This window comes from Prinia subflava, chromosome 12, assembly GCF_021018805.1.
Source record: "Prinia subflava isolate CZ2003 ecotype Zambia chromosome 12, Cam_Psub_1.2, whole genome shotgun sequence".
Taxonomy (NCBI): domain Eukaryota; kingdom Metazoa; phylum Chordata; class Aves; order Passeriformes; family Cisticolidae; genus Prinia; species Prinia subflava.
Window position 1 is genome coordinate 8,283,317 of NC_086258.1, and position 27,424 is coordinate 8,310,740.

Genomic DNA, 27,424 nt, shown 5'->3' on the forward strand with positions numbered 1-27,424 from the left:
AGCTTGTCCTCCCTGGACAAATGAGGCTTGAGAAACGTTGATTTTTTATTATTTTTTTTTTTCCCATCTCTACACCTTGGGTGATTTTCCCTTCTCCATTTTTAGGGTGAAGATGGTTTCCCTGGCTTCAAAGGTGACATGGGCATCAAAGGAGATCGGGTGAGAGTCTGGCACCCGTGGGGTCAATCCAGCAGCTCAGAGTCTGTTCTGCACCATCTCCTGCTCCCCTGTGTGACACAGTGGCACTGCTGTCCCCTGTGCTGGAGCTGGCAGTGCCACAGTCCGTGCCTACAGCTCAGATTTCCCAGTAATTCCCAAAATTATCCTGCAGTTCCCAGCTCAACCCACAACCAAACCCTTCCCCGGGCTTGCTTTGCACACCCAGCCACAGTTTGGGAAGCAGGAGGGAGCTGGAAGGGCTGAAATCACAGCTCAGGAGGGCTGGGTTTGTGCAGATATTCCGAGTGTGGATGGGATAACACCTGGATTTTTGGGAATAAACCCCAGAGCTTTGGTCACACTGCACAGCTGAATCTCCTGAGCCTCCTGCTGAGGCCCAGCGTTCTGCCATGGAATATCTCTGGCAGCAAACCCTGAGCCTGCCTAATTAACACTTCTCTTGTTATTAACAGGGGGAGATTGGCCCCCCTGGCCCTCGGGGTGAGGATGGGCCCGAAGGTCCCAAAGGTCGCTCTGGCCCCAATGGAGACCCAGGTCCTCTCGGTCCTGCTGGAGAGAAGGTGAGCCAGGGATGGGAATTCCATGATTTTCACTAAACCCTCCCATTCCTGCCTGTCCCAGGACAGGTTCAGGGCAGAGGGGTGAGGAGGAGCTGTGGGAGTTTGGTGTGAGGGGAGGGAGGTGGGTTTAGGGCAGCCACATCGAGGCTTTGGTCTTTTTTGGGGTTGTTTGGGTACAGATAAAAAAATCAGAGGGGAATATACAGAGAAATTGAAAGTTTAGTTTAAATGAATTTAAATAAAACCACAACCCTTCCTAACTGGTTCCCAGCACTGTTAAAGTGCTCACTCTGCATGTCCCCATTGGGATTCCCTCAGTGCCCCAAAGTTTAATTCCACCAATCCCATCTGCTCTGCTCCTCCCTGCACCTGGCACCCCCTCCCTGCTGGCTCTGATTCCCTTTCCTTGTGTTCCAGGGAAAACTCGGAGTGCCAGGACTGCCTGGGTATCCGGGCAGGCAGGGCCCGAAGGTAACGGGGGGATGGGATGGGATGGGATGGGATGGGATGGGATGGGATGGGATGGGATGGGATGGGATGGGATGGGATGGGATGGGATGGGATGGGATGGGATGGGATGGGATGGGATGGGATGGGATGGGATGGGATGGGATGGGATGGGATGGGATGGGATGGGATGGGATGGGATGAAGAAGAGATTTGGAATGGGATGGGGAGGTTGGGATGGGATGGGGAGGATGGGGATGGGTTGGGGTGGGATGGGGATGAAGAGGTTTGGGATGGGATGAAGAGGTTTGGGATGGGGATGGGGAGGTTTGGGATGGGATGAAGAGGTTTGGGATGGGGATGAAGAGGTTTGGGATGGGGATGGGGAGGTTTGGGATGGGATGAAGAGGTTTGGGATGGGATGAAGGGGTTTGGGATGGGATGAAGGGGTTTGGGATGGGGATGGAGAGGTTTGGGATGGGATGAAAGGGTTTGGGATGAGATGAAGGGGTTTGGGATGGGGATGGAGAGGTTTGGGATGGGGATGGGGAGGTTTGGGATGGGATGAAGAGGTTTGGGATGAGCTGGGGTGGGATGTGGAGGTTTGGGATGGGATGAAGAGGTTTGGGATGGGATGAAGGGGTTTGGGATGGGGATGGAGAGGTTTGGGATGGGGATGGAGAGGTTTGGGATGGGGATGGAGAGGTTTGGGATGGGATGAAGAGGTTTGGGATGAGCTGGGGTGGGATGTGGAGGTTTGGGATGGGATGAAGGGGTTTGGGATGGGGATGAAGAGGTTTGGGATGGGGATGGGGAGGTTTGGGATGGGGATGAAGAGGTTTAGGATGAGTTGGGGTGGGATGGGGAGGTTTGGGATGGGATGAGCAGGTTTGGGATGGGATGGTTCAGGGTGGGATGGGAAGGTTCAGGATGGGATGGGAAGGTTCAGGATGGGATGGGAAGGTTCAGGATGGGATGAGCAGGTTTGGGTGGGATGAGCAGGTTTGGATGGGATGAGCAGGTTTGGGATGGGTTGGGTTGGGGTGGGATGGGGAGGTTTGGGATGGGATGAGCAGGTTTGGGATGGGATGAAGAGGTTTGGGATGAGTTGGGATGAGATGAGTAGGTTTGGGATGGGATAGGGAGGTTCAGGATGGGATGAGCAGGTTTGGGATGGGATGGGGAGGTTCAGGATGGGATGAGCAGGTTTGGATGGGATGAGCAGGTTTGGATGGGATGAGCAGGTTTGGGACAGGAGGGATTGGAATGGGGATGTTTGGATGGCATGGGGAGCCCAGAGACACAGCCCAGCTCAGCCCCTGCCTGAGGGATGAGGTTCCTCCTTCCCACTCGTGCAGGACAAAAATAGGGATGGCCAGAAGCAGCTGCCAGCCCCGAGCTGATGGAATTCAGGGCTGGTCGTGCATGGCTTCGGTCCCAAAGTGGTGGGAAGAGCTGGGATGTGCAGGGATGGATCCAAGCAGGCCCCTGGGACCCTTCCTGCTGCTAAAAGCCATTCCAGTCCTTCTCCTTGCACTGGGGTTTTTATCTTCCAAGACAGCATTATCTAATTAATTAAGGAGACTAGCTAATGACTCAGGATCTCCTGAAATGAAAAGAAAGCTGCCATTTGCATATTTGCAAACATCCTTTGTAGCTTCTCTCCACGCCCACCTCAGCTCAGGCCACTTCCAAGGCGTTTTTTAAAATTAAAACTGTGAATTCCACTCCATAGTCTTAGGCTCCAGCCCAGTTTTCACATGCCCTGGAGGCTTTGGGACTTATAGTTTTGTTAAGTTTTTTGTAAGAATCATATTTTATTATTCATGTTCACTGCTTAAAAAACAAAACAAAACAACCCATGCCTGTTTCATTCTGAAGACATAATTATCTGCTAGAGATGGTTTCCTGCTTGTGGTGGGACTGGTTTATTTTTTAATTTGCATTTTAAATCTGGAGTAAGGTTGGGAGGGTGAGGGTTTTTTGCATTTTCTTGGACTAATCCATATTTTAAAAGCAGCAGCAGCAATTCTCCAGGCACTGACATCAGAAAGGAACAAGCCAGGAGTTAAATTTTCATGTGCACCACAGTGACTTAGGAGCTAAAATCCCAAATCCAGCCTGGGCTCCCATCACAACCATGGGCTTGGGTCTTTGCAGTGACTGCTGATGAGCCCTGGATTTATTTTTTGGTGTTGTTTTGGGAGAAAATTGAATTTCTGAGGTCACCCCAGACCTGAGATGGTTTTGCTGGTATTCGAGGTGATGCCTTAGGAAGGTTGAGCTAGAACAGAGCTGAAAGAGATTTAGCAGAGATTTATTGAAAAGCATTTAAGGATCCACCTTGGGCAGGACAAGAGCCTGGCCAGGGCTGCACCCAAGGTGGACCCAAAACGGGCACAAAATGGACAAATGGTCATAAAATCTCACATTTTTTATAAGTTCTGGTCCATTTGCACGTTGGGGTTTAATTGTCCAATTCCAGCTCCAGGCTGGGAGGTCCCATCCTTGTTTCTCCCTCCAGCCACCCTTGTTTGTGCTTTGGGGCTGAAAGTTGTCCTTGGTGTGCAGCAGGAGAAGGATTTGTTCTGTGTCCCTGCTGTGTGCAGAGCTGAGTGAGCCTGAGTGTGAGCTCAGAGCTGCACCCTGGGCACCACAGGGGCTGAAATAAATGGAATTAAAACTCAAGGCATCATTTCAAGGTTCAGGCTGGGAGCTCTGGGTCCCTCCAGGCCGGTGGGTGCTGCTGGGGATGGCCAGAGCTGCCCTGCTGTGTCCTGAGCCTCTCCCTTTCTCTCTTCCCCAAGGGCTCCATCGGCTTCCCAGGATTTCCAGGAGCCAACGGAGAGAAGGGCACACGGGTAAGAGCTGCTTTTCCTGCTTTGTTCCTCTCCAAAGAGATGTGGAGCCCACTCCAGCCTGCTCCAGAGGTTTTTCCGCTTAGGAATTGCCCAAAAAAGGCTCATCCCAGGACAGGAGGGTGCTGGTGATAGCACAGCACTTCCCAATTAAACCCTGGGAATTTTCCCCTCAGGATATTTTAAGAGGCTCCTCTGAACCTGAATCCTTCCCGAGCTGTCAGACTTTGCTCAGGGCACAAAGAGCTCTTTAATTAACAGTAATTATTAGAGATGGCTGAGTCTGTTCAGAAGCAGCCAGAGTCATCTCTCACCTAACTTGAAATTCTAAATGCATGGCTGAGAACACTCTCAGTGCTTTTAATAAGCTGCTCAAAATTCAGAGACACCCTGAAAATCAGGGGGTTCCATCCCCCAGCCTTGTCTCTGCCTCTCACCCCACCTCCACAGCCTTCTCTCAGAATAGGGATTGTCTAAATATACTGATTTATTTTTTATCTGCTGCAGAACATGCTCGAATTAAAGGATTCAGAGTACAAACAAAGTCATTTTCTGCACCAGCTCCGGTCACAGTGACAAGAAGGGGGAGTGAGGACAGCAAGTGGAATTAGTTTCCTTTTTACTCTCATTTAAATAGAAATGACTTCTAACAGACGCCTTTGAGAGGAGCCCAGCAAATATAAATCACTTTGCACTGCATTAATATCCTGCCACTGCAATTTGGGTTCTATCCACCCCCCCTTTTTTATTATTTCATTTCATTTGGAACTACAAATGCTCGTCCTCATCCTTCCCTCTGCTCTGGCTGGGCCAGGAGGAGGGATGGCCAGGAAATTCAGCCTGGAATTCTCTGGAATTACCCCTCTCCTTCTCAAAAATCCAGGAATAAACCCCCTGGGCTGGGTTTTGGGGAGGAGGGATGTGCTGCTTCGAATCCCTGCACATCCATGAGTGGTTTTATTCTTCCAGGGAGTGGAGAAGGTACCAGGAGCTGGGCATTTCTGAGGTTGGAACAACCCTGAGGGGGTTTTAGGCTTGAATTTTGGCATTATCCAGCCTGGGAGGGATTGGGGAGGGAGCAGATCTGATGGGCAAGGGCCCAGCTTCAGAACCAGGGCATGAGAAGGGAAGAAAAGACAAAAAATCAGCATTTTCCTCACTTTTATGCCAAATGAGCTTTGTGCCTTTCATGGGGGTAGCGAGGATATTTAGTTACACCCTTGGCATGCCATGCATTTCTTCAGTTCAGGAATTAAAAAGGGGGTTTTAACCTTTCAGGCGTTGATTTATTTCACAATAATCCCAATTTTTAATTTTTCTTGTTTAATTTTCGATGGGTGATTCGACCATTGCTACCATTTTATACCAAATTCATCACCCTGCATTCACTTTATCAGTGTAGAGAGAGATTTTCATGGACAAATCTTTCCATTAGCAGCAGGAGCTCAGCTTGGAAATTTAGGAGTAGCAGAAATACTGATTTTCAGTAACAGCTTTGCTATTCATCTGTATTTCTTCTTTTTTTTTTTTCTTTTTGCTCCCAAGTATCCCATTTGAAATAAGAAAAAAGCAATTATATACAGAATTATGGGCTGAGCTGGGGTCACTCTGCTCCAGTCCTCATCTTAATTTAAGCTTTGTTGAGTCAGACTTGATAAATCCCCCTCTGCTTCTCCTAAGACCACTCAATTTGCTGGGTTTATGACTGTGTTCCCATGGAGTCAAGACAGAAAATTTCCAGGAGTTTTTCCTCCAGCTCATTGTGCAATAACTCAATTTGCAGCTGCAACGACCCCAAATCATTTGTTTGTCCTTTCTTTATCACAATATCCCCATTTTGCTCTTCAATTCCCCTGGTTTATGTGGCCAAAATCATGCAAATCCCACATTTCTCTCCCAAAATGGAACTCAGCTTTTCAGCTTGTTGCTTCAGCAGCACAGAGTCTTCCCAAGTTCTTAAATAATTCAAAAAGAAAAGGTGAAAACCAAAGGTGGAAGGGCAAGACCTGCACAGGCAGCTGAATTTTAGTGCTGAGGTGCTGAACATCCCCAGACACCAAAGTTCAGCTCGTGGCTGTTCAGTCGTACAAAAAAAGGGCTGGAAAGGTAAAAATGGGGAGGGCAAAAAGGGATGAGGATGGTTAGAGGATGAGGATGGTTAGAGAATTGGGATTGCTGAGGGGGAGAAGCTTTGGGGTGAGCTGGTTGTGGCCTCGAAGGGAACCTGCAGGAAAGGTGGAATAAAACGATTTAAAGGAGCCTGGAGTGACTTTGGATGGGGCTTGGAGCAGCCTGGGACGGTGGGAGGTGTCCCTGCCCTTGGAATATTTGGAATGAGCTGAGTTTTAAGGTCCCTTCCAGCCCTAAGCAGCCTCTGATTCCCTGTTTGGTGCTTTTGGTGAGTTCTGGTGCATTAAATCCCCCAAGAGCTGCTCATCACCGAGCCCATCCTCAGCTCCACGTGGGCTCAGGATCCTTTCAAGACCTGCTCATGAAATCAATAATTAAACATGAATAATCAATCTTATATTAAGAGCCATATCTGCCATTAGGAGGGGACAATAGATTTCCCTGCTTGCCCTGTCTGACAGAGCCAGGGGGCTGTGGAGGTCCCTAAATCCAACTATTTCTTGTTGTGCCTCGAAAATAATCTGAATTTAGCTGCCTTCACGTCAAAAATCCTTGTTTGAAAAATATAGATCTGTGTACATTTACAGGGAATGTAAATTCTTTGCAGTGTACATGGGGCTGAATGCATGATTAACGACAGCAATAAGCAAGGGGAAATTTGGCTTAAAAATAGAATTGTGGGAGAAGGAGAGGAGTGTGGGGGGCTACCTGAGGGAAGGCACCCCCTCCTCCCCACCTGCTCCCAATTTAGCCTCCCAAAGCTCAAAAAAAAACCAGCTGGAGTACTTTAAAGTGAATTTTGTAATTAATTAAAAAAAAAAATGCCAGCAGGCTTTAATAAATGGAGCTGCAGAACAAGGAAGATTCAGCAGGACTAATTTTAGCAGCTGGAAGAAAGTTGCTGGTGAAGTTTTGCAGCTCCTGTTTTATGTTCTGCTGGTTAATGAGTGTCAGAGCCGAGCAGGCAGCGCAGCGAGGTGATGGATTTGGGGCAGAAAATGGCAAAGGGATATTTTAAGCACCCAGTGCTCCTTCCATGGGATTCAAGGCTTCCTCTCCTCCCCTTTCTCAGGGGATTGGTGCCATCAACGGGCTGCAGGTCCAAAGGGGCAAAGTCCAACCTCTCCGTGGTTTTTTGGCCATTGAGACCAGCCCAAACTGGGGTTTTAGGCCGTTCCTTTGCTTTTAGGCACAGCTTAAATATACTGCACAGAAGCCTGTGCCTTCTCCATGGCAGGATTATCCCAGTCCCCATCCAGGGGAGCTGAGTGCAGCTGTCACATCCCATGAGCTGCTGCCAGAATTCCCTTTTCAGCTCCGAATTAGGGAAAATTTGTAAATTTTGGGCAGCTGAACCGGCCTGTGTGCAGGGAGGAGCTGCTCCGAGCAGGAATCTGCTGCCACTCCTCCCAAATCCCACAGCAGGGTGAGGACCCTGCCCCACCTCAGGAGGGGACAAAAAGGGATTACAGGTGTTGGGGTGGCAGAGCTGAAGGGGTTTTGGTTGGGTTTTTTTGGGATACTGCAGGGTCTGAAGGGGTGGCCTGGTCTTTGAAAGCATTTTGGGGTTTTAAAGGACTTTGGATGCTGCTGCTGAAGAGATTCATTCCCTCAGAGAGCAGAAGCTGACCTGCCCAAGCGCTATAAATTCAAATAAACACAAGAATCAGGAGACAGAAGTGACCCTGCTGCTGACTTTTTGTGGCAGATGAGAAGCAGGGAGGCTCTGAGGCAGTTTTGGTGTGTGCCAGGCTCTGCTGTGGTGCTGGTCCCTAATCCCTTCTCCTTTTCCATTCCAGGGCACTCCTGGCAAACCAGGTCCGAGGGGGCAGCGAGGTCCCACGGTAACGAGCCAGCTCTTCATCCTTGTGCCTTTCCTGGCCAAAAGGGAAACTGGGATGTGCTTTGTGTCCTCACTGGGGGGGATCTGACCCTCAGCAGCTGCAGCTGAGCCAGGGGGACCCAGATTTGGGGCTGGGTGTCACCACTGGACATGGTTTAAATCTTCCTGGTGACTTTCCTGTCACCCCTTGCTGCTGCTGCTGGGATGATGTGCTGGCCCCACGTAGCTCAGGGGCTTGGGGCAGCAGAAAGGCTTCAAATGTCACTTTTTTGTGTCTTTTCAAGGGTCCACGTGGGGAAAGAGGCCCCAGGGGAAGCACTGGAAAACCTGGCCCGAAGGTAAGGCTTGGGGGAGCCCTTGGGGTGGTGTCCTAAGAGAGCGTCTGGTTCATCACCCTCCACCTCCCTCCTTTCCTTTTCCATTGGATTTGGAAAGCTGAGCCCTCCTGAGGTTCATTCCCAGCTCCATGGCTCATAAACCAACTGCAAAAGACATCTCCAGGTTCTGTAAATGTGTTTGCCCAGGAGCCAGCAGCACTTTCCATCGCAGCCCCAACATCAGCACAACCCTGCAGCCCCCAAACCTCCCCTGAGCCTTCGTTTTTGGGATTCCAGTAGAGTTTAAACCCCTCTGAGCCCTTAGGCTGTGTTGTGGGTGAGGGGATGTGGTGCTGTTTGTCTCCAGAGCGTGGCTAAGCCATTTTTACCTTCCCACCAGGCCAAATTTGGGATTTTTCTCCCAGCCAGCCCAGAGGCACTGAGTGATCACCTGAGCCCTGATCACCAGGCTTGCTGTGAGGCATTGTCACCGTGCTGCCAGATCTAAAAACAAATCTCTGTTTGTGTTGGCACGAATTTTGGATAAATCCCTCCTCCTCAGGGCAGCATTTGTCTCTCTGAGGGAGGCCACAGCGTGATGGAAATATCCAAATATCCCAATCCCCCCTGGATTTTTATGAAGGGCTGAGGGGGGAACAAGCAGCTGCTCATTTGTCACTGGCTGCTGCTCCTGCCACAGAATTATAATTAGAGAGGGCTGGGGGAGTTGCTGGGGTGTGGTGTCACCGTGGGCTTGGTGCCATCTGAAGCCTTTGCACACAGAAGCTGTGATGCTGATTTGGGGATTTTTTAATTTATTTTTTAATGCTCTCTTGTTTTCCTTCTTCCTAAAAGGGCAACTCTGGTGGTGATGGCCCCCCTGGTCCTCCTGGAGAAAGGGTAAGAGGAGCTGAGGGGTGAAGCAGGACTCAGCCCAGAGCTGTGGCAGAGGAGGAGCTTTGCAGGGCTGAGGGGATTTTGGCAAGGAGGATCCTCCTGGGTGCCCTGTTAGCAGAGAGGAGTGGGCAGGAGCCAGGGGGCAACAAAAAGAAAGAAGGAAAATTCCAGTTAGAACTCCAAGGTGGAACCTGCTGGTGTGGAGAGAGGTCCCCCAAACCACTTTAGATCCTGTCTGAGCTCTCCTGGGCAGGCTCAGGTGGGACTTTGGGTGACAGCATCACTCGTGGGAGAAGGGAGATGTCACCCCTGGGTGACTGCAAGCAGAATTCCAGGCAGTTTCTGGAGGATGTGGTTCTCTAGGACCTCCTGCTGCTTTCTCCAGACCAGAATCAGGTGGAAAATCCTGAAACAACAGGACTTTCATGATTTTAGCCTCAATTTCTACTTTTTTTTTTTCCCCACTGGGTTTTGTCTGTTTGTCATTTTTTCTACACGATCACCCAGCATTTGGCTTTCCAGATCTGCTGCTCACACAGAGATATAATATTTCATATCAAGTGTTCCAGGTTCCTTAACCAAGTTCTCTGGCTTGTTTTTCATCCCAGGGACCACCAGGGCCTCAAGGACCAACTGGATTTCCTGGACCAAAAGGCCCCCCTGTAAGTAACTCAATTCCTAGGACACCCAAAGGAATAATCCAGTCTTTCCCACCCTGATTCCCTGACAAGGGGTGACGTTCCCAATAAATTACTGAGACGTGCTGATAACAACCCGATGGCTTCAGATTTTAAATAGCCAAGTAAATTGCAGCTGATTATAAATGTTCATTTCCTACTGACTCAGGATCTCTGGGATCTTTGTGGCCGTTCTGTGCTTTATTTTCCCTCTGTGGACGTGGAGGACAGCACAGCACTGCTGTCTCTGCAGTTGTACAAAGGGGGGACCTCAGAAATGGTTTGGGAGTGATTTCCTGGCTGTGGTGAGCAGCTCCTTTGAGACAAATCCTTTGGGAGATGGGTGGGAAAGGGGTGCAGCTTTTAGGGTTCTGCAGCTCCATTTCCCTGGGAAATAGCTGGGAATTGGGGCCAGCAGGGATGATCCAATCTGTGCCACACTTTTATCACCGAGCACTCGCTGATGCTGCTTCTCCCCTGCCTTTCTGCCACAGGGTCCTCCTGGGAAGGATGGATTGCCCGGGCACCCTGGCCAGAGAGGAGAAACTGTGAGTAACCAAAAAAATCTTGGACTGGTCATGACTCCAGAGCCTCGTTTGGGTTTTTTTCTCTAAACCCTCCTGTGCTGCTGGGATTGTTTGGATTCCCTGAGGGTCTGTGTCTCTGCAGCTGCTCAGGGTGGTCTGTGGGAAGGAGCCCATTTATTTTTCCCCACTGCCTTCCCCAGCAAATGAGCATTAAAAAGGTTCTGCACATCGTGCATTTTTTTTTCCCCTCAGCTTATCACACAATTTTAATTAACTTGCCTGGCATTTGCTAAGCAAGGCAGTGCAAACACTGCTCAGCACCAGATATTTATTTACACGCTGTAAGACTGATTTTAAAACAAGGGCTTTGAGGCAGTTTTGAGCCAAGTCCTCGGGTCGGGATTAGCTTAAAGGTGAAGAGTTTTCACCTGCCAGAGCCTGACTGACATTGAGCCTTCCTTGAGTTTTCCATGACATCCAAGGACACCTCCAGCCAAGGAGGGAGCACTGAGAACTTTGACAGCATCTGCTCTCATCAGCTGCTGAGACTGGGATCAAAAGCATCAACCTCCAAGTCTGCAGGAGTGAATGGAGAATGATCTTTTAATTATGATGGGTCTGAAAGCTCTCCCTAATAGCTTTCCTTAATTTGCCTCTCCCAGGAAACAGAATTTCTGTTAACCTGTGCCGCCAACCTTGCAGAGATCACTTTCCCCTGCAGACCCAGGCAGCAGAAGTCCCTTTTTTGTCTCCTTTTCCCCTCACACTGCCAAAAAAGCAAGGAGAGAAGCATAAAAATGAATTCAGTGCTCTTTCTACATCAGTAGCCTGGTCAGTGCAGTGTATCTTCGTGCAAGATTGAAATCTCCATGTCAAGCACTTCCCTTTATTTAAGTTCCCATTCAGCAGCAAACAGACATTCGGAGATATTTGGCCGTATTAGATTTGCAAAGATTGGCTCTAAAAAAAACCCGTGACAGATTCTAAAACCTCTGTGCCCAAGGCTCAAAGAGTACAAAAGGAAACCCCTTTCTTCAGGTTAGTAAGGAAAGTCCTGCACAGAGATGGTCTAAATACTTGTCTGTGATAAGAATTTTAATTGTACCTCCATTTCCCAAGGAAATTTTGCCATTTCCCCATCAGTGACAGGATATTTTCCGATCTGCAGGCAGCCAGAAAAGCATGGAGGAGTTATTTCAGCATGACAGGCTAGCGTTGGCATGGGATTTATCTGATCCTCTTTTTGTGGCAACGGGAAAACAGCCCGTGTGCCCTAAATGCCATTCCTCAAGCTTGTCAGCAGGCTGGAGTAACAACCGTAATTAATGTGCTTTTTAAGGAGTAGCCTGGGAGAGCCAAACAATTGCAGTGGTGAGAGTTCCTCGTTGTCACTCTTCAAAATGCCATTGGAAGGAGCTGTCATGGAGACTTCCCTGCTCATCAGCCTTCGGAGATAAACACGGCTGCGGTTCCTTTTCAGCAAGTGCTGATGGAGGAGATAAAGCTTCACTCAGCCCCCGCGGGTTGTGGAGCTGCCCCTGAGCTGAGCTGAGCCAGAACCGAGCCTAAACCAGCACCAGAATGGGGAGCAGGAGAAGGGGAATAGCTTTTAAGAGTTGCTCAGCGTGAAGAAAGTCACACTGATTTTTTTATAGCCATTTAATAGCCATTAATGGCATTTTTAATTGGCGTTTCCTCTGTGGTTTTATGAGGGTAACAGATTTTTATATGTATATATATGGCCAAACCACAACAGCTCCATCCAAACAGCAGGGCTGAGCTTTGAGAACCCCTTCTTCTCCCTGTTTCACCCTTTATAAATGTACAAAGACATTTTTTTCCACTTTATGTTGGATTTTTAATTTTCTTTTCCTTCGGGTGCCGGTTCTGGTCAGGGATTTCACCGGGAGAGGAGCAGCTGGTGGCAGTGTGACCCTCACAGGAGGAGTCCTTGGCAGAAGTGTCACCTCTTTGTCTTTTCCCTTTCCCTGACAGGGTTTCCAAGGCAAGACTGGCCCTCCCGGCCCCCCTGGTGTGGTGGGACCTCAGGTAAGAGGCAATGCTCACCCCTGGGACCGGCCTTGTGCAGCAGGGACTCCTTTCCCAGGAGTGGAAGGTGGCAGGAGGCTCTGAAATTCCCGAGGCAGGTGTGGAATCCCCCCATGGCCCCGGGTCACCTTGCTGAGGGGCTGGGATGGGGTTTAGACAAACGTGAAGGAGGCGGTTCCTGTCAACTCAGCACAACCACCCTGGTGTAAAACTGGTGTGGGGTGAGAAAACAGCTAAAAACAACCACAAACCAGCTTAAAAACCCCACAAAGCAGCTTAAAACCCCCACAAAGCAGCTTAAAACCCCCACAAAGCAGCTTAAAAAACCCACAAACCAGCTAACAAACGCCACAAACTAGCTTAAAAACCCCATAAACCAGGTACAAACCCCACAAACCAGCTTAAAACCCCACAAACCAGCTTAAACCCCACAAACCAGGTACAAACCCCACAAACCAGCCAAAAAACCCCACAAACGAGCTTAAAACCCCCACAAACCAGCTAAAAACCCTACACACCAGCTAAAAACCCCCACAAACCAGCCAAAAAAACCCCACAAACCAGCTACAAACCCCACAAACCAGCTAAAACCCCCCACAAACCAGCCAAAAAAACCCAACAAACGAGCTAAAAAACCCCACAAACCAGCTACAAACGCCACAAACCAGCTAAAAAATGCCACAAACCAGCTTAAAAACCCCAAGCCAGCTGGAAAACACAACCCATCTCAAAGCCCGTGAGCAGACAGGGAGTTGAGTGGGATCTCCAAGGGCTGTGCTGGTGGTCAGGGCAGAGCAGATGTGATGTTGGAGTGTTCTTCCATGTCCCTGGGAGGAAAATCATCCTTCTTCCATCGGAGGTGCTGCCAGGTTCTGGTTTTCTGGTTTTTTGGGTTTTTTTTGCCGTCCCCATGAGCTCTGCAATGTGGGAACGAGCACAAGCTCAGCTTTCAGTGAGCAGGACTGCCTTGGGTCCAGCCTCCTTCCCTGAGCTGCTGGGGAGCGGCTCTTTAATTAGAGAGTAATGAATTTGTCCTCTCTAATGACAGCAGAAAGTCCCTGATTTGTAAATTCCCTGATTAGGGGCAATTCCCTCAGGGCTGTGTCGGTCTTCTCAAGTGCAAATTAGGTTCGGTGGCAATTTCGGTGGGGCTCTGAGTGCCCTCCCTGAGTCACAGCCCTGTCCCCAAAGCCACCAGGGACAGGGACGTGGTGATTTTTGCCCACGTGGCTTTTGTCCTCCCCTCTGGGGAGCCCTGTGTGACACTTGTCACCCTGAGTGCCCTCGGAGGGCACAGAGGGGGCGGTAATTGCCAGGGAGGACGAGCCTCATGCATTATTTATGCCCCGTCCGAGCAGGAATCAGCGGGGCTGGGGAGTGCTTAGGAAGTTTTCAATTAGAAGGGAAAAACTGAGTGTTATCATCCCTTCTGGGTGGGATTTGCTCTCTGTTCCAGAGTGCCGAGGGTGGTGTTGGCCACTTCCAGAGCAAGGTGCCTGTAGATGCCAAAGGGGAATCTCTCCAGGGATCGCTGGTGGCACTGAAAGGCATCTCTTCCATCCCATTACAGCCCAAAGGACTTGTGTTTTAATCTTCTTTTTGCCAGGGTCGGGATTAAATGTCGGGATTAAACACTCCAGACAGTGTTTCTTGTTCAGACTCAGGTGTTTATTAATCCTTATCTCTATTACAGCCTCACAAACTGTGAGTTTTACAGCACTTCTAGCTAACAAACTAAAAATGGAGCCCATCTCTCTCTCTACAAGGCCTTTTAAGGATAAACTGTCCAATTATGAAATGACACCTAAATTATTTTTGCTTTTAACCCCATAACCAACCACCTGTGGCCTGCAATGCAGACTTTTCTACCCAATTACAAAACACCACCCAGAGCCGTGGAGAAGAAGGTGAAAAAGAAGGACTCAGCCTCTGCCCTAAATCCTCCATCTTGCTTTATATATATATTACTATATTCTAAACCCTTAAACTCTAAATTTTCCACCCTGTGATATTACATACTTCTATTTAAACTACACACCCATAATCCCAATTCCAACTCAATTTTGGAAGTGTTTTTCACGCCCTCAGGTCAATGCAGTGTTTGCTTGGGGGTCAGTGCCTGTCAGCACAGAAATCCTGAAATCCTCAGTGCCCAGGGTTCCAACAAGGACTAAACTGACGCCCTGCACTTTTTCCTCCCTCAGTTGTTCTCTGACTGGTTTGGGGTTTTTTTTCCCACCCCATTTTCTCTGTCTGGTTTTTATTCCAGGGTCCAACTGGTGAGACTGGCCCCATGGGCGAGCGGGGCCATCCGGGCCCTCCAGGGCCCCCAGGGGAACAAGGCCTCCCTGGCCTCACTGGAAAAGAAGGCACCAAGGTAGGTCCTTGGTCATTCCAAGGACTGGAATTCACCCTCCTTGCTGCCTGTCCCTCCCTGGAGATGGAGAGGAGGATTCAGGAAAGAAATGGAGCTCTCTGCCTTGCCCCAGCCCAGGGCTGAGGAGATGAGTTTTTGAGTTTTCCCCCATGGGATGTGCAGTGTGAAAAACGTGAGATGATTAATTCATGTTCTTATGATAAATTGGAAAATTATAAAGCTGTATAAATTTATATCAGGTAAAAGTCTATGTTTTAGGAGGTTTCTCTATTCAGAAGGGAACAAAAGACTTTGCAGCTTTCTCAAGTATTGGGAGGGGACCTGTTGAGATGAGCGGGTATCAGCAACTCACACCTCGGGAGCACCTTCACAGACCATCGAGCAATATCACCCATATCTCGAACATTCATCAACTATAAAGATCCATAAAAACTGAACATTAACACATGGACTTGGGAGGGGAGCTCTTTTCAATCCGACCGGAGATAGATTTGGGTTTGAATAGCTAACCAAGAAACAAAGGGAAATATGGGGAAATATTGCCAGAGGCAGAATAAAGAGTGTAAAAACCAAGCCTCGAACATGGCAAATTCGTGTACCCAGCTAGAGACACAGACGGCCAGGGTCTGTGTCTATGGGTCACCCTTGGCTCTTTTTCCCGGGAGAAACTCTGTCAAGTAAGTGTCACTGTTTGTGGGCGGGGTTTTTTTTTAATCGCTTAAAATTCTGTAATTTGATTCCAAATTTTGTGATTTGAATTTTTAATAAACCAAATTATTGAATTTGGTAATAAATTGTCCTGGCATTTATAACATGCAGGTTCTCAGCTCTTTATCCCTGTCCTTGCAGGGGGATCCAGGTCCTGCTGGCCTCCCCGGGAAGGACGGGCCCCCCGGGCTGAGAGGATTCCCTGGAGAACGAGGCCTCCCCGGCCCCATTGTGAGTAGAGGCCCCTCCAGCTGGAGAATTCCCGGCTGCTGCACTTCTCCAGCTCCCCAAATTGACTTTGCTTTCCTTCCTGCAGGGCTCTCCGGGGCTGAAAGGCAACGAAGGTCCCCCAGGCCCTCCAGGCCCAGCCGTGAGTATCCCTGTCCTTGCAGGCACCACCATTTACAGGCTTGGCACGGCCAGGGTTAGCTCCAGGCTTTATCCCTGTTTTCCTGACGGCTCCCTGGATGTTCCTTTACGAGCCACGTGTGGAACAGCTCAGTCATTTTGTGGGGTCAGCTGTGCACGTACGTGACAGGCTGAGGGAGCCGCAGGGGTTCGGGACATCCAGGATTTTGCTTCTAATCCACCTGCTTTCCCTCTGGGAGTTGTCTGTGCTTGAGATCCCTGCTCAGGGCCACCCTCCTGGAAGGGAACATTCATCATCCCACCCTCCCTGCTGGCTGTGAAGTGGCTCGTGCTCTTGTTCCAGGCTGTTTATATGTCCCAGGAACTGAGCTCTCCTCACCATCCAGAGGAGAATCCAGCCCTTCCAGGGATTTGAATTCCAAAAAAAACAACCTGCAGGGCCCCTTAGGCTGGTGGCACCAGCTCTTCACGTGGCAGTTATCCCATCAGATGTGCACAAACGTGGATGGAGAGCTGGGATTTCTCTCTGTCTGGGCGTGGGTGAAGCTTGATGCTGCAATTAATTCTCCTTTCCTCCTCCTCCTCCCAACAGGGCTCTCCTGGGGAGCGTGGCCCTGCAGGATCAGCTGGTCCCATTGGATTGCCGGGGAGACCTGGCCCTCAGGGCCCTCCAGGACCTGCAGGTGAAAAGGGAGCTCCAGTAAGTACCAGCAGGAGGATGGACAGTGGTGGGACAGCTGGAGGTGTGTGCAGGAGGGAGCTGAGCAGTGGGACCAGTCCTTGGGGAGATTTAAATCATAAGGAATTCAATTAGAAATGAATTTTCTCCTCTTGAGCACATCAAACCACTGCATGTCAGCTGTTGGTGACATGGCTGTGACCTCAGGGACCGACGTGGCCTCAGGCAACGACAAGGCCTGGGGGCTGAAAAGGTGACAGAGCCTGTGTCACCTCCAGGTGACAAACAGCCAAAGGCCAGGCCTGTGGGCAGAGAACTGAGCCAGTCCCATCAGCCAGAGGTGGCTTTGGTGATGTCAGGCTGCTCTGGTGGTTGATTGGTATCAGAAATGGTTTGTTAGAAACTCCAGCAGCTGCTCCAGAGGCGAGAATTTCCTGGTGAGTCAGTTTTAGGAACATCTGTCCTGCTGAGTACCTGCACTGATGTGCCAGTCAGGGCAGAGATGAATAGGCAATTTATGTGGCATCTAATTTATTTAGAGGAGAGCACCCAGGATTCGGATGCAATTCAATCATGGATGAGGAAAGTGGAAAATATTCACTGTTGTTCGGTTCCTGTAAACAAACAAATTTGATTGAAGGCTCCTGCTCAAAGGAGTGCAAGTAGATGTTGATGCAGAGATTGTTTTATTCACATCAGGTGGTTTTATTTGTGCAGAATCTCGGGATGGGCCTCCTGAGAACCCCCCTTAGTTGGGGGTCAGCCAGGGAGGGAGCAGCCCTGAGTGCTGGGGCAGCCAGGACCAGAATCAGCAAAAACTGATTTCTGGGAGTAAAAATTACTCGGGGTCTTGTTTGTCATCCAGACAGAGATGGCAGAGGGTTCAGGTTAAATCAGATTATGTTGCCGTAGCACTGAAATTGCAGCTGTGATCTGAGTATTCACTGTTTACGTTTGTTTGTTCTTCTCATTATCCCTCAAGACAGAAGTTTTGTTTCAGACAAGGAGCACAGATGAAACATCAGCTGGAACCGGCCTTGCTGTTCCTGCCCGTCCAGCCAGGAGTCATTAGCAGCTGAATGAAGCCTTAATGAGCCGTAATGGCTCGGTTGGAGAGCTCTGGGTGCGACCCGCCTGTTTTTGTGCTTGCAGGGGGAGAAGGGTCCGCAAGGACCGGCTGGTCGGGATGGCATCCAGGGCCCCGTGGGGCTGCCGGGCCCGGCGGGTCCTGTTGGACCTCCTGGAGAGGATGGAGACAAGGTGGGGACACTGCCTGGGCTCACTCTGGCAAGGAATGGGCAGCGTTTCCACCGTGCTGCATCCCACAGTTGGGTGGGATGTGCTGCTGGAGGGCTTTTGTGGAAATCACAGTCCCGTGGGATGAGCAGCAGCAGCAGAAGGGGCTCCGTGTGCTCCTCCAGCCAAAAAATTCCCCAAAATCCAGTCCTGCCTCCCCCAAACCTGTAGCGGGTGCATGCCCACAGATGCATCCTCTCTAAATGAATTCCCCTTGCCCCGTGTCTCACTGGAGTGCAGGATTCCCAGGAAACATCAGCTGGGACAAATCCCTGGTGGCTGCCCGAAGGCTCTGCAAGCTGCAGGTCCTTGCAGGGCACCGAGGAGCTGCAGGGTGGGAAAGGGTTTGGTTGCCCCTGGGGTGGCCAAATCTGCAATGATTCAGCCCACTCTGGCCTGTCCCCGTGGGGTTTGTGGTGAGGATGGGATGTGGGAGAGGTGGGGGATTAATTGTTTTAATTAAAGTGGTTGTCCCTTTGCTCCTGGCAGGGTGAGATCGGGGAGCCTGGACAGAAGGGCAGCAAGGGGGACAAGGGGGAGCAGGTGAGTGCAGGGGACTCTGCTGTAGCTGCTTCTCTTGAGTTCTGTTGAGTGCTGGAAATAGAAATTGAATTTATATCGTTTTCTAATGTTGATTCATCTTCTCTGCTTCATCAAATACCCACATGATGTAAAAAAAAAAGGGTGAGAGCCTCAAGTGGGAGCCTCCAGCTCCCAGGAACACTGAGATATTTCCACATCACCCACTTAGCATGGAAATATCTGTGAAACATGAGCAATGTTGCCATCAAAGTTGGGTCTTTGGCTGAAGTTCCCTTTCTGATTTAGTTGAAGATGTCTCTGCTCATGACAGAGGGGTGGACAGGGAGAGTTTTAAAGGTCCCTCTAACCCAAACCATGCTGTAATCCTGTGGTAATTCCAGTTCCACACCCTTTATGTGCTGCCCAGAGCCTGAGGAACAGGAGTGACCCAGGAGTGAGGGCTGGGTGCTGCTGTTGCTCTGCTGCACAAAAATGTGTTTGGATGTGTCTGGCACCAGGGCTGAGTGGTGCTGTGGTGTCCAGGGAGACCTGGCCCTGTTCTCCGTCTCTCTTTTGGGAATTAATGCAGTTTTAATGAGGATTGTGTAGAATGAATTCACCTTTTCCAGGTGAATTTGTCGCTCTGCTCCTACCTCTGACATTTCTTTGTTTTGTGACAGGGTCCCCCAGGCCCCACCGGTCCCCAGGGTCCAATTGGCCAGCCTGGCCCTGCTGTGAGTATTGCCCCCTGCTAGCAGAAATCCCATTTTTTATTCCCAAAAAAGCCTCCTGGGAAGCACTGGCGTGATTCCTGCGGGGCACTGCTGTTTCCCAACACGAGCAGGGGGTGGTGGGATGGGGTTGGGGTGACCCCAGGCATGTCCTGGGCTCTTCAGACCCTTTCCTCGTAGGGAGCTGATGGAGAGCCCGGGCCCCGAGGACAGCAAGGCCTCTTCGGTCAGAAGGGGGATGAAGGACCCCGAGGTTTCCCCGGTCCCCCCGGCCCCGTGGGCTTGCAGGTAATTTGCAGCATCCAGGGAGGGTTTGGGGCGATGAGAGCTGAGGTGTTCACAGCTAAAATTCCTCCTCTGCACCTCCACAGGGCCTGCCTGGACCGCCTGGGGAGAAGGGGGAAACGGGTGACGTTGGGCAGATGGTAAGGGGCTTCCATCGTTCTTTTTTCATTCCTCGCTGGCATTGCTCTGAGAAACCCCTCTGAAATTTGTCCTCCTTTTGTCTCAGGGTCCACCAGGCCCACCAGGACCCAGAGGTCCATCTGGGCCACCAGGAGCAGATGGTCCCCAGGGTCCTCCTGGAGGAATTGGAAATCCTGGTGCAGTTGGAGAGAAGGTAAAGCACCCGGACGAGCCTGAAGCAGGAGTTTGCTGCAGCACTCGTGCAGTGGCCTTGCTGTGCCAGCAGAAAACTCATCCCCCTGCAGAAATGTGACTATTCCCATCCTCTTTTTCCCTGTGCAGGGTGAACCTGGGGAATCTGGTGAGCCTGGTCTCCCTGGCGAGGTTGGCCTGCCGGTAAGTGAGCCCTGGTAGAGGCATGGTCTCAAGGTTATTGTTTCCCTGAGATTCTCCTTGTGGTTGCTGGCCCCAAGGTAATAAGGTTTTTCCCCAGGGTTGCTGTTCCCTGAGGGTTTCCCCTGGGTTACTGTTCCCAGAGTTAATCAGGTTTTCAGTCTTCTCTTTGCCCTGGGTGTTTCACACCAGAGGTAGAGACGACAAACTGAGTCCCCAGTGCACATTTCCAAGGTTGTTTATTCTTCATTATCTCAGTTGTGTCCCAGCTCTGCCAGGCCTCCCTGGCAGGGTCCCTGATCTCAGTTCTGTCCCAGCTCTGCAGGGCGTCCCCAGCAGAGCAGGACACGCGGGGGACTGGGCGGCTCAGAGAGCCCCACACCTTATGTACAGTACCCCTGACCCAACCACTGTCCGAGACGTATTTTTTATTTACAAAATTGTACCAATGCCTACTACCTATGCTAACATGTCAGTTCTACTCTAAACCAATCTCTAAAACCCAACTCAGCACAAGATGGGGGACGAGAGCAAGAACAAGGAGCACAGGGGCCACTCCCCAATTCCTCCATCCTGTCTCCTCAGCCCCATATGCTAAGAATCCTAATTTCTATATTTATATTCTATAATAAACCATCCAGTACTTATTTCACATTCTTAGAATTTGTGATTCTTCCTGCATGTGAGTGTTCACTCCTATGGACAGGGATCAGAGTCAGTGTCCTCCTGGGATCTGTGTGGGTCTAACTGAGCCCCCTGTACAGATCCCAGACCCCCCTGGACAGATCCCAGACCCCCCTGTCCGGTCTCCAAACCCTCCAGGGTGGCCAGAGGGATGTTCTAGACTCCCACAGCATGGATGTGCTGGAGAGGTGTGGATGTGGATGGGACAGCAGGCACTGAGCCAGCCCTGTCCTGGATTTGGGCATTGATGACACATTGCCACGTTCCTGGGTATTTATAGGATCACGTTTAGTCACCAAATCTGGGCTGCCCACGGCTGAACACCATGAGCACCACTCAGCCCCTGTGGGAAGGGACTGTTAAATCATGTCCTTGTGTTTGGAGACACAAATAGAGCTTCTTGCTCAGAGTTGATTGAAGGATAGTTAAAGATCAGTAAGTTTTTGGGTTTTTTTCCTGGATAACAGAAGTTTTTTTTTCCTTTACAGGGCCCTAAAGGTGAAAGAGGTGAAAAGGGGGAAGCGGGTCCCTCTGGTGCTGCTGGCCCACCTGGCCCCAAAGGCCCACCAGGTGATGATGGCCCCAAAGGCAGCCCTGTAAGTACCCCCTCAGCCTTGCCTTGCATTGCCAGCAGAGATTTCTGCATGAAAAGATGTTCCCAGAGATACCTGTGGGAATTTAAAATAGTTCCCTAACCGTGGAATTGCTCCTCTGGTGATCCATGACCTCAGCCCTTTTCTTCAGGGTGCTGATGATGGCAAGACCCCACTGTACCACATTTCCCAGAAATACTGGAATTAGCAGTGCTTTCTGCAGGTATCAGGAACCTCACCCCATGGAGAGGAGCTGCAGCAGGGTCACTTTGTGTTTATGGCTTTCCAAAGTCTTCTGCACCAGAGCAGAGCTTCCAAAATGGGATGGAGATTTATTGGATTTGGGAGCTGTACCTGCACCCCCAGCTCCCTGCTGCAGCTCTGCTGAAGCCAGTGGAGCTCTGCTGATTTTACCAGGGTTTATCTTTCAGGCTTCTCTGATGTTTGAAATTTATGATGAGATAAGGCAAGATGGCACAAAGCAGCAGAGGAGGCAGGGGGGTTTAGTCATCCCTGCTAACAGATGGGATTTGGGATATCTGTGATGGGTTGCAGGCTGCTCCTGAAATCATGTGAAGCACCCGACAGACATTGTATGGGGAAGAATGGTGAAGTGTTTCAGTCATTAAATGCTCTGAGAGGCTCCTCCTGTGCAAAATGTCACACATTTGGGAAAACAAAACCTTCCAGTCTGCACATTCCCAAAGCTGGGAGGGTTTGTCACCCAGCTGAAGGATTTCTGGAAAACTGGGATGGAGGTCCCAGCGTTGCCTTTGGAGCTCTGGCAGTCAGGATGCAGATCTGGGCTGGCTGGGACAGTTGCAAAGATGGGTTGTGATTGTAGAAATTGTGATTTTCCTCCATAGAGCGGCTCCCCATGTTGTCACTGGTGCTCTCCAGTGGGAATATTCTGACTTGGGGATGTTCTTCTCTCTTTGCAGGGTCCAGTTGGTTTCCCTGGTGACCCCGGTCCTCCTGGAGAGCCTGGCCCAGCTGTAAGTGTTGTTCTCACAGAGCTTCCTCCTCCTGGTGTGGTGAAACTCCACTGTGCTGCTCACTCCCAGCAGCTCCCCTGGCATTTCCTCTGCTCAGCTCCATTCACACCCTAAAAACACCTCCTTGTTGCTTTTCCCCTCCTTTTTAGGGTCAAGATGGTCCCCCTGGTGACAAAGGTGACGATGGTGAACCTGGACAGACTGTGAGTACCTGGAGAGATGAGAGCTGTTCCCCGCAGTGCCCACGGCTCTGTGTCAGCTCCAGGGACACCGAGCCTCTCATTCCCACCAGAATTCCCAGTGGGAATTGCTCACTGGGGATCTCATTCCCTCCATCCATCCATCCATCCATCCATCCATCCATCCATCCATCCATCCATCCATCCATCCATCCATCCATCCACCTATGGATTCATCCATCCCTCCATCCATCTGTTCTTCCATCCCTCCCTCTATCCCTCCCTCTACCCCCCATCCCTCCATCCTTCCCTCCATCCATCCATTTCTTCATTCTTCCATCCCTTCTTCCATCCCTTCTTCCATCCCTCCTTCCATCCCTCCTTCCATCCCTCCTTCCATCCCTCCTTCCATCCCTCCTTCCATCCCTCCTTCCATCCCTCCTTCCATCCCTCCTTCCATCCCTCCTTCCATCCCTCCTTCCATCCCTCCTTCCATCCCTCCTTCCATCCCTCCTTCCATCCCTCCTTCCATCCCTCCTTCCATCCCTCCTTCCATCCCTCCCTCCATCCCTCCTTCCATCCCTCCCTCCATCCCTCCCTCCATCCCCCATCCAGACCTTGCACTACATCCTAAAACCATAAATTATCTCCTGGAAAAACACCCTCCAAGCCTTCGATTTTAGCTTTTCCCAGCCTTGTGGCATTCCATGTGGGAAGGATCCCCCCTGCAGCCCCAGGAGGTTCTCCTGGCTGGGAGTTCTCCTGTCCTCCCACATCCCGTGGGGCACTCACGGCTTGTTCCCCTCCCCTCTCTCCCTGCAGGGTTCCCCTGGGCCCACGGGAGAGCCCGGCCCCTCCGGACCCCCTGGAAAAAGGGTGAGTTGGTTGTTTGGGAAGATTCCCCCAGTTTCCATGAACTTTTTAAAACTTGTGTTGTTACTGAGCCTACGATAAATGCTGTGTAAATACTGTGTAAAATATAATTTAAAAAAATAAAATCATGCACCATCCACAGCCGTTGGAAATTGATGGGAAGCTGCCAGGCAAATCCCATGGATTTTTTTTTTTTGAGAGATGTTAACAGCCTAAAGAAAATCCAAGGATGAGGTACTCCTGCTCTTCCTGGCAGAACCCAGGGATTCATTTAGGAAGAAGCTAATTTAAAAAGCTTTTCAGAGATATTTGTCTCCATTTTGTCTCCTTCCCTGGGGCTGGAGCATCGTTTTGCTAATTCCAATGGAGCGTTGCAGATCAGCAGGATCTGATTGTGTTTTCCATCTATTCTGGGCTTTCTTTAGGGCCCTCCTGGTCCAGCTGGTCCCGAAGGAAGGCAAGGAGAGAAAGGAGCCAAGGTAAGAGCTGAATGGGATTTCACTTGTGCTGTGTCCTTGATATTCCGAGAGGATCTCCCTCTGCCAAGGCAGGGAGTTGATTTTGCTGCGTGTTACAGCAAATTAGCCTGAATTTGGGGCCACTGGCCTCAAATCTGAGCTTGTGTTTCAGCCCTTAACAAGCTCTGTGGAGATAATTAGGGCCTGCTAAGGTCACGGGAATGTTTTCCTTCCTTTGAAACATCCAAGTGCTATATTTGGCAATTTAATGTGTTGTAAATAATGGGGTGTGCACAGCCCCGTGTCCTTTCCCGGGGCAAACACGGCGTTAATGGGCTGGGATTGTTTGGGTGGGAGTGCTGGGGAAATGGAGACGGGATTGGAAATTACAGATCCCGGGGGAGGGAGGATGCAGGCATGGATGGGTGTTCCTGAGCCAAAGGTTCCTGCTGGAATTCAGGCAAGGCTGGAAACTGAGGGAGTTTGGAGTGTGCCTGAGGTGGAGGGAACAGTGGAGGGAACAGCAGGAAAATCAAGGAGCACAAAGTTTTGTGTGCTCTGCATCCACTCTGTGACATCCTGGCACCATTCACAAAATCATCTGATGTGCCAATTCAACCCCCTGCCTCTTCATCCAGGGGGAAGCTGGTTTGGAAGGACCTCCTGGCAAGACCGGGCCCATTGGTCCCCAGGGTGCTCCAGGGAAGCCTGGCCCCGATGGCCTCCGTGGCATTCCTGGTCCAGTGGTGAGTATTCCCAGCTTGAGAAAGCTCAGGTTTGCTCCTGTGTCCCAGCTCCTTGGAAGGTGCCTTTTCCCGGGGCTCTGTCCGTGCTGGAATGCCTGACAGCAGATAAAACGTAATTAATGGGAATAACGGGATGGTGGATATCACTTCCCACGTGTTTCATTGGAGTCTTGGGTCTTCAGCCACTTTCCAGGAGTGATTTTCCTTGACCCACAAAGTCCCTGCTTTTCCAGCAGAGATTTGAGCATGGCAGGAAAATAAATCTGTGAGGAGCCAGGACAAATGTCCCCTGGCACAGGTGAATAATCAGAATATTCCCAGCTGGGAGCACTGCTCACTGGGAATGAGGGAATTGCACTTTTTTACAGGGTGAACAAGGTCTCCCGGGATCTCCTGGTCCAGATGGTCCTCCAGGCCCAATGGTACGTCCAGAGCCCCAATTCCAGGAGTTTTGGAACGGGATGAATGAATGTGACATGAATTGATTCCCTCTTTTCTTTCCCCCCCGTGTCTCAAAGGGCCCTCCGGGTTTGCCTGGTCTGAAAGGAGACTCCGGTCCTAAAGGGGAGAAGGTGAGAACCCCCACAGGACCCCACTGATCCCTGGGGGCTGTGGGGGGCAGAGGGCTCTGCAGAGGGGTCCTGCAGCTGCCAGGACAAGGCTGGAGTGTCACCAGCCCCAGTGACAGCTCTAGGGGAGAGCTGGAGCACTCTGAGCTGTGGGTGAGTGGGGAGGTGCAGAGCCCTGGCCCATTTTGGGGGTGATTCTCCACCCTATAAACATTTCTGTCATATATATATATATATTTATATAACCCCAGGGAATGAGCAGCTGCTCCAGTGCAGAGGTTCTCTCTATATTTGTAGCATTTTCTGCTGTAAAAATCTCCTATTTTCCTCCACTCTGCCACTTCCACGTGTCAGGGATTGCTACAAACTCCTCTCACCTCGCTCAGATATTTGGGGTTGGATCTAGAAATGTCTTTGCTCTCTCCAGTCAGAAATCCAAATTAACATTTCTGTTTTCCCCCAGGGTCACCCAGGTTTAATTGGCCTTATTGGGCCGCCAGGAGAGCAGGGAGAAAAGGGTGACAGAGGTCTCCCAGGCCCCCAGGGCTCAGCAGGACCCAAAGGAGAGCAGGTAAATATTCCATAAAACCTTCTGGAATGTGCTTTGGAGCACTGCACCCTCAGGGAGGTGCAGCACAGCAGAGATGGGAAACCCTGGCGGGAGATCCTTGGCAGTTTTTGAGGGATATTTTCTGTATTAATGTGGTTTATTCTACGTGTGACATATGGGTCTGCTCCAAAATGACCCATTTTAGTGAGAAGCAGATTCTCAAGGGTCGTATGAAAGAGTTGAATAGACTTGGAGGGATGGTGCCATTAAATATTCATCTAAAGGGCTGATTTTTAAAAATGTGAGGCTAAATGAGATAGGAACTTCCTTGTCCCTGCTCTAAAAACCAGGTAAAGCTCCAGATTGGACTGGGATCCTCCAAAACTGGGTGATCACCTGAGAGCAGGGGTTGGATGTGTAATTTTAGGCCAGAACTGCAAACCAATATTATTTTGCTGTTCTCTTTTAGGGTATCACAGGACCCTCTGGACCCATCGGACCTCCAGGGCCCCCAGGATTACCGGTAGGTGACAATCAGTGACCTTGGAATTCCTTGGGAGCTGCACAGGAGCCCCTGTGGAGCTCCAGGAATGCCCAGCACAGCCCTGGCTGTAGGAGGATGCTGCTCATGATGGGGTTTTTTTTCAGCTGAGCCCTTTGAAAACACTGGGATGAGTTCCAGGAGTGCTGGGTGTGATGTGGGAGGTGGGCACAGGGAAAATCATCCCACCCTGTTTCCCTCCCCCTTTCTTTTGGAATATCCACAATCCCACAATATCCAAGGGATTTCTTGCCCTTTTTGCTGATTTTTTTTCTCCCTTTTTTGGATGCCCAAAGGCCTCGTGCTGCACCCAGCTGAGTGTCCCGAGCACGGAGCTGGGATCAGCCCCACATCCCAGGAATCACCCAGCAGCTTTCCCAGTCCCCACTGGGGCAAAAAAAAAAGCCACAAAAAAGCTTTCTGTCTGTTGGTAAATAAAAGCAACACCCACCACAAGTGGATGGGGAAAATGGAAATAGAGAGGGAGTAAATTAAAAAAAAAAACTCTTTCTGAATTTTCTGCTTTGAAATGAGCTGACTCCTTTCTGTATTTGTCTCTCCACAGGGTCCACCTGGTCCCAAAGGTGCTAAAGGCTCCTCAGTGAGTATGGACACAGCTAAAGGAGGAGGCTGAGGGGTTTTTGTTATGTAGGACACGCTGGGACTCCCCTCATCAGTACAATTAATGCAATTAACAGAGAGGTCTTAGCAACCTCTGCCTTTCCTGCCTAAGCCCAGCAGTGATAACTGGGGAAGGTTTCTGTGCCACCACTGCACTTCCCTGAAGAGCAGAGCAGCAGAGATCACAAGGAGCAATCCAGTGCTCAGTCCTGGGGAGAAATCTGCTGCTGGAGAGTGCAGGGGATTAAAAATAGCCCAGGAAAAGCGGGAGGTGGGAAGCTGGAAAGTGAAGAACTCGCTGAGAAATGAGACTCTGCAACTTCGTGGTGCAGACCTGCTGTGCAGGCAGCTAAAAAATTTTTGGGCAACTTCTTCGTGTCTTTTTGCCATCCGGAATTCAATGTTTTATTAATTTGAAGGTTTTATTTGACTTGCAAAACTGTTGGATTTTGGTTCGGAGAGTTAAAGATTTTATGCACTTCATGCATTCTGTAGGAAGCATAAGAAAAATCTGATTGCAATCCAGGTGTTTGATCTTTCCTTTTACCTAGACACCAGAAATAACCAAAAATACCATTTTCTTGGGATGTGGGTACAGGGGCTCTCCTCTTGTGTGCCCAAAGGGACAAAAATGAAGTTTCAGGCACAGT

The 27,424-nt window shown here is 50.3% G+C and overlaps 1 protein-coding gene across 3 annotated transcripts in view; it reads left to right on the top strand.

Moving 5' to 3' along the window:
- Positions 1-27,424, top strand: part of COL5A1 (collagen type V alpha 1 chain) — a 148,906-nt gene that overhangs the window by 107,502 nt on the left and 13,980 nt on the right. For all 3 annotated transcript variants that reach the window (XM_063409693.1, XM_063409692.1, XM_063409694.1), the window contains 32 exons: positions 106-159; positions 633-740; positions 1,158-1,211; positions 3,995-4,048; positions 7,975-8,019; positions 8,303-8,356; positions 9,191-9,235; positions 9,841-9,894; positions 10,404-10,457; positions 12,432-12,485; positions 14,755-14,862; positions 15,712-15,801; positions 15,887-15,940; positions 16,532-16,639; positions 17,771-17,878; positions 18,404-18,457; positions 19,117-19,170; positions 19,348-19,455; positions 19,539-19,592; positions 19,679-19,786; positions 19,915-19,968; positions 21,138-21,245; positions 22,184-22,237; positions 22,387-22,440; positions 23,239-23,292; positions 23,715-23,768; positions 24,386-24,493; positions 24,862-24,915; positions 25,012-25,065; positions 25,526-25,633; positions 26,082-26,135; positions 26,719-26,754. In XM_063409693.1, coding sequence (XP_063265763.1) covers positions 106-159; positions 633-740; positions 1,158-1,211; positions 3,995-4,048; positions 7,975-8,019; positions 8,303-8,356; positions 9,191-9,235; positions 9,841-9,894; positions 10,404-10,457; positions 12,432-12,485; positions 14,755-14,862; positions 15,712-15,801; positions 15,887-15,940; positions 16,532-16,639; positions 17,771-17,878; positions 18,404-18,457; positions 19,117-19,170; positions 19,348-19,455; positions 19,539-19,592; positions 19,679-19,786; positions 19,915-19,968; positions 21,138-21,245; positions 22,184-22,237; positions 22,387-22,440; positions 23,239-23,292; positions 23,715-23,768; positions 24,386-24,493; positions 24,862-24,915; positions 25,012-25,065; positions 25,526-25,633; positions 26,082-26,135; positions 26,719-26,754 — 2,214 coding nt within the window. The remainder of the gene's footprint in view (positions 1-105; positions 160-632; positions 741-1,157; positions 1,212-3,994; positions 4,049-7,974; positions 8,020-8,302; positions 8,357-9,190; positions 9,236-9,840; positions 9,895-10,403; positions 10,458-12,431; positions 12,486-14,754; positions 14,863-15,711; positions 15,802-15,886; positions 15,941-16,531; positions 16,640-17,770; positions 17,879-18,403; positions 18,458-19,116; positions 19,171-19,347; positions 19,456-19,538; positions 19,593-19,678; positions 19,787-19,914; positions 19,969-21,137; positions 21,246-22,183; positions 22,238-22,386; positions 22,441-23,238; positions 23,293-23,714; positions 23,769-24,385; positions 24,494-24,861; positions 24,916-25,011; positions 25,066-25,525; positions 25,634-26,081; positions 26,136-26,718; positions 26,755-27,424) is intronic.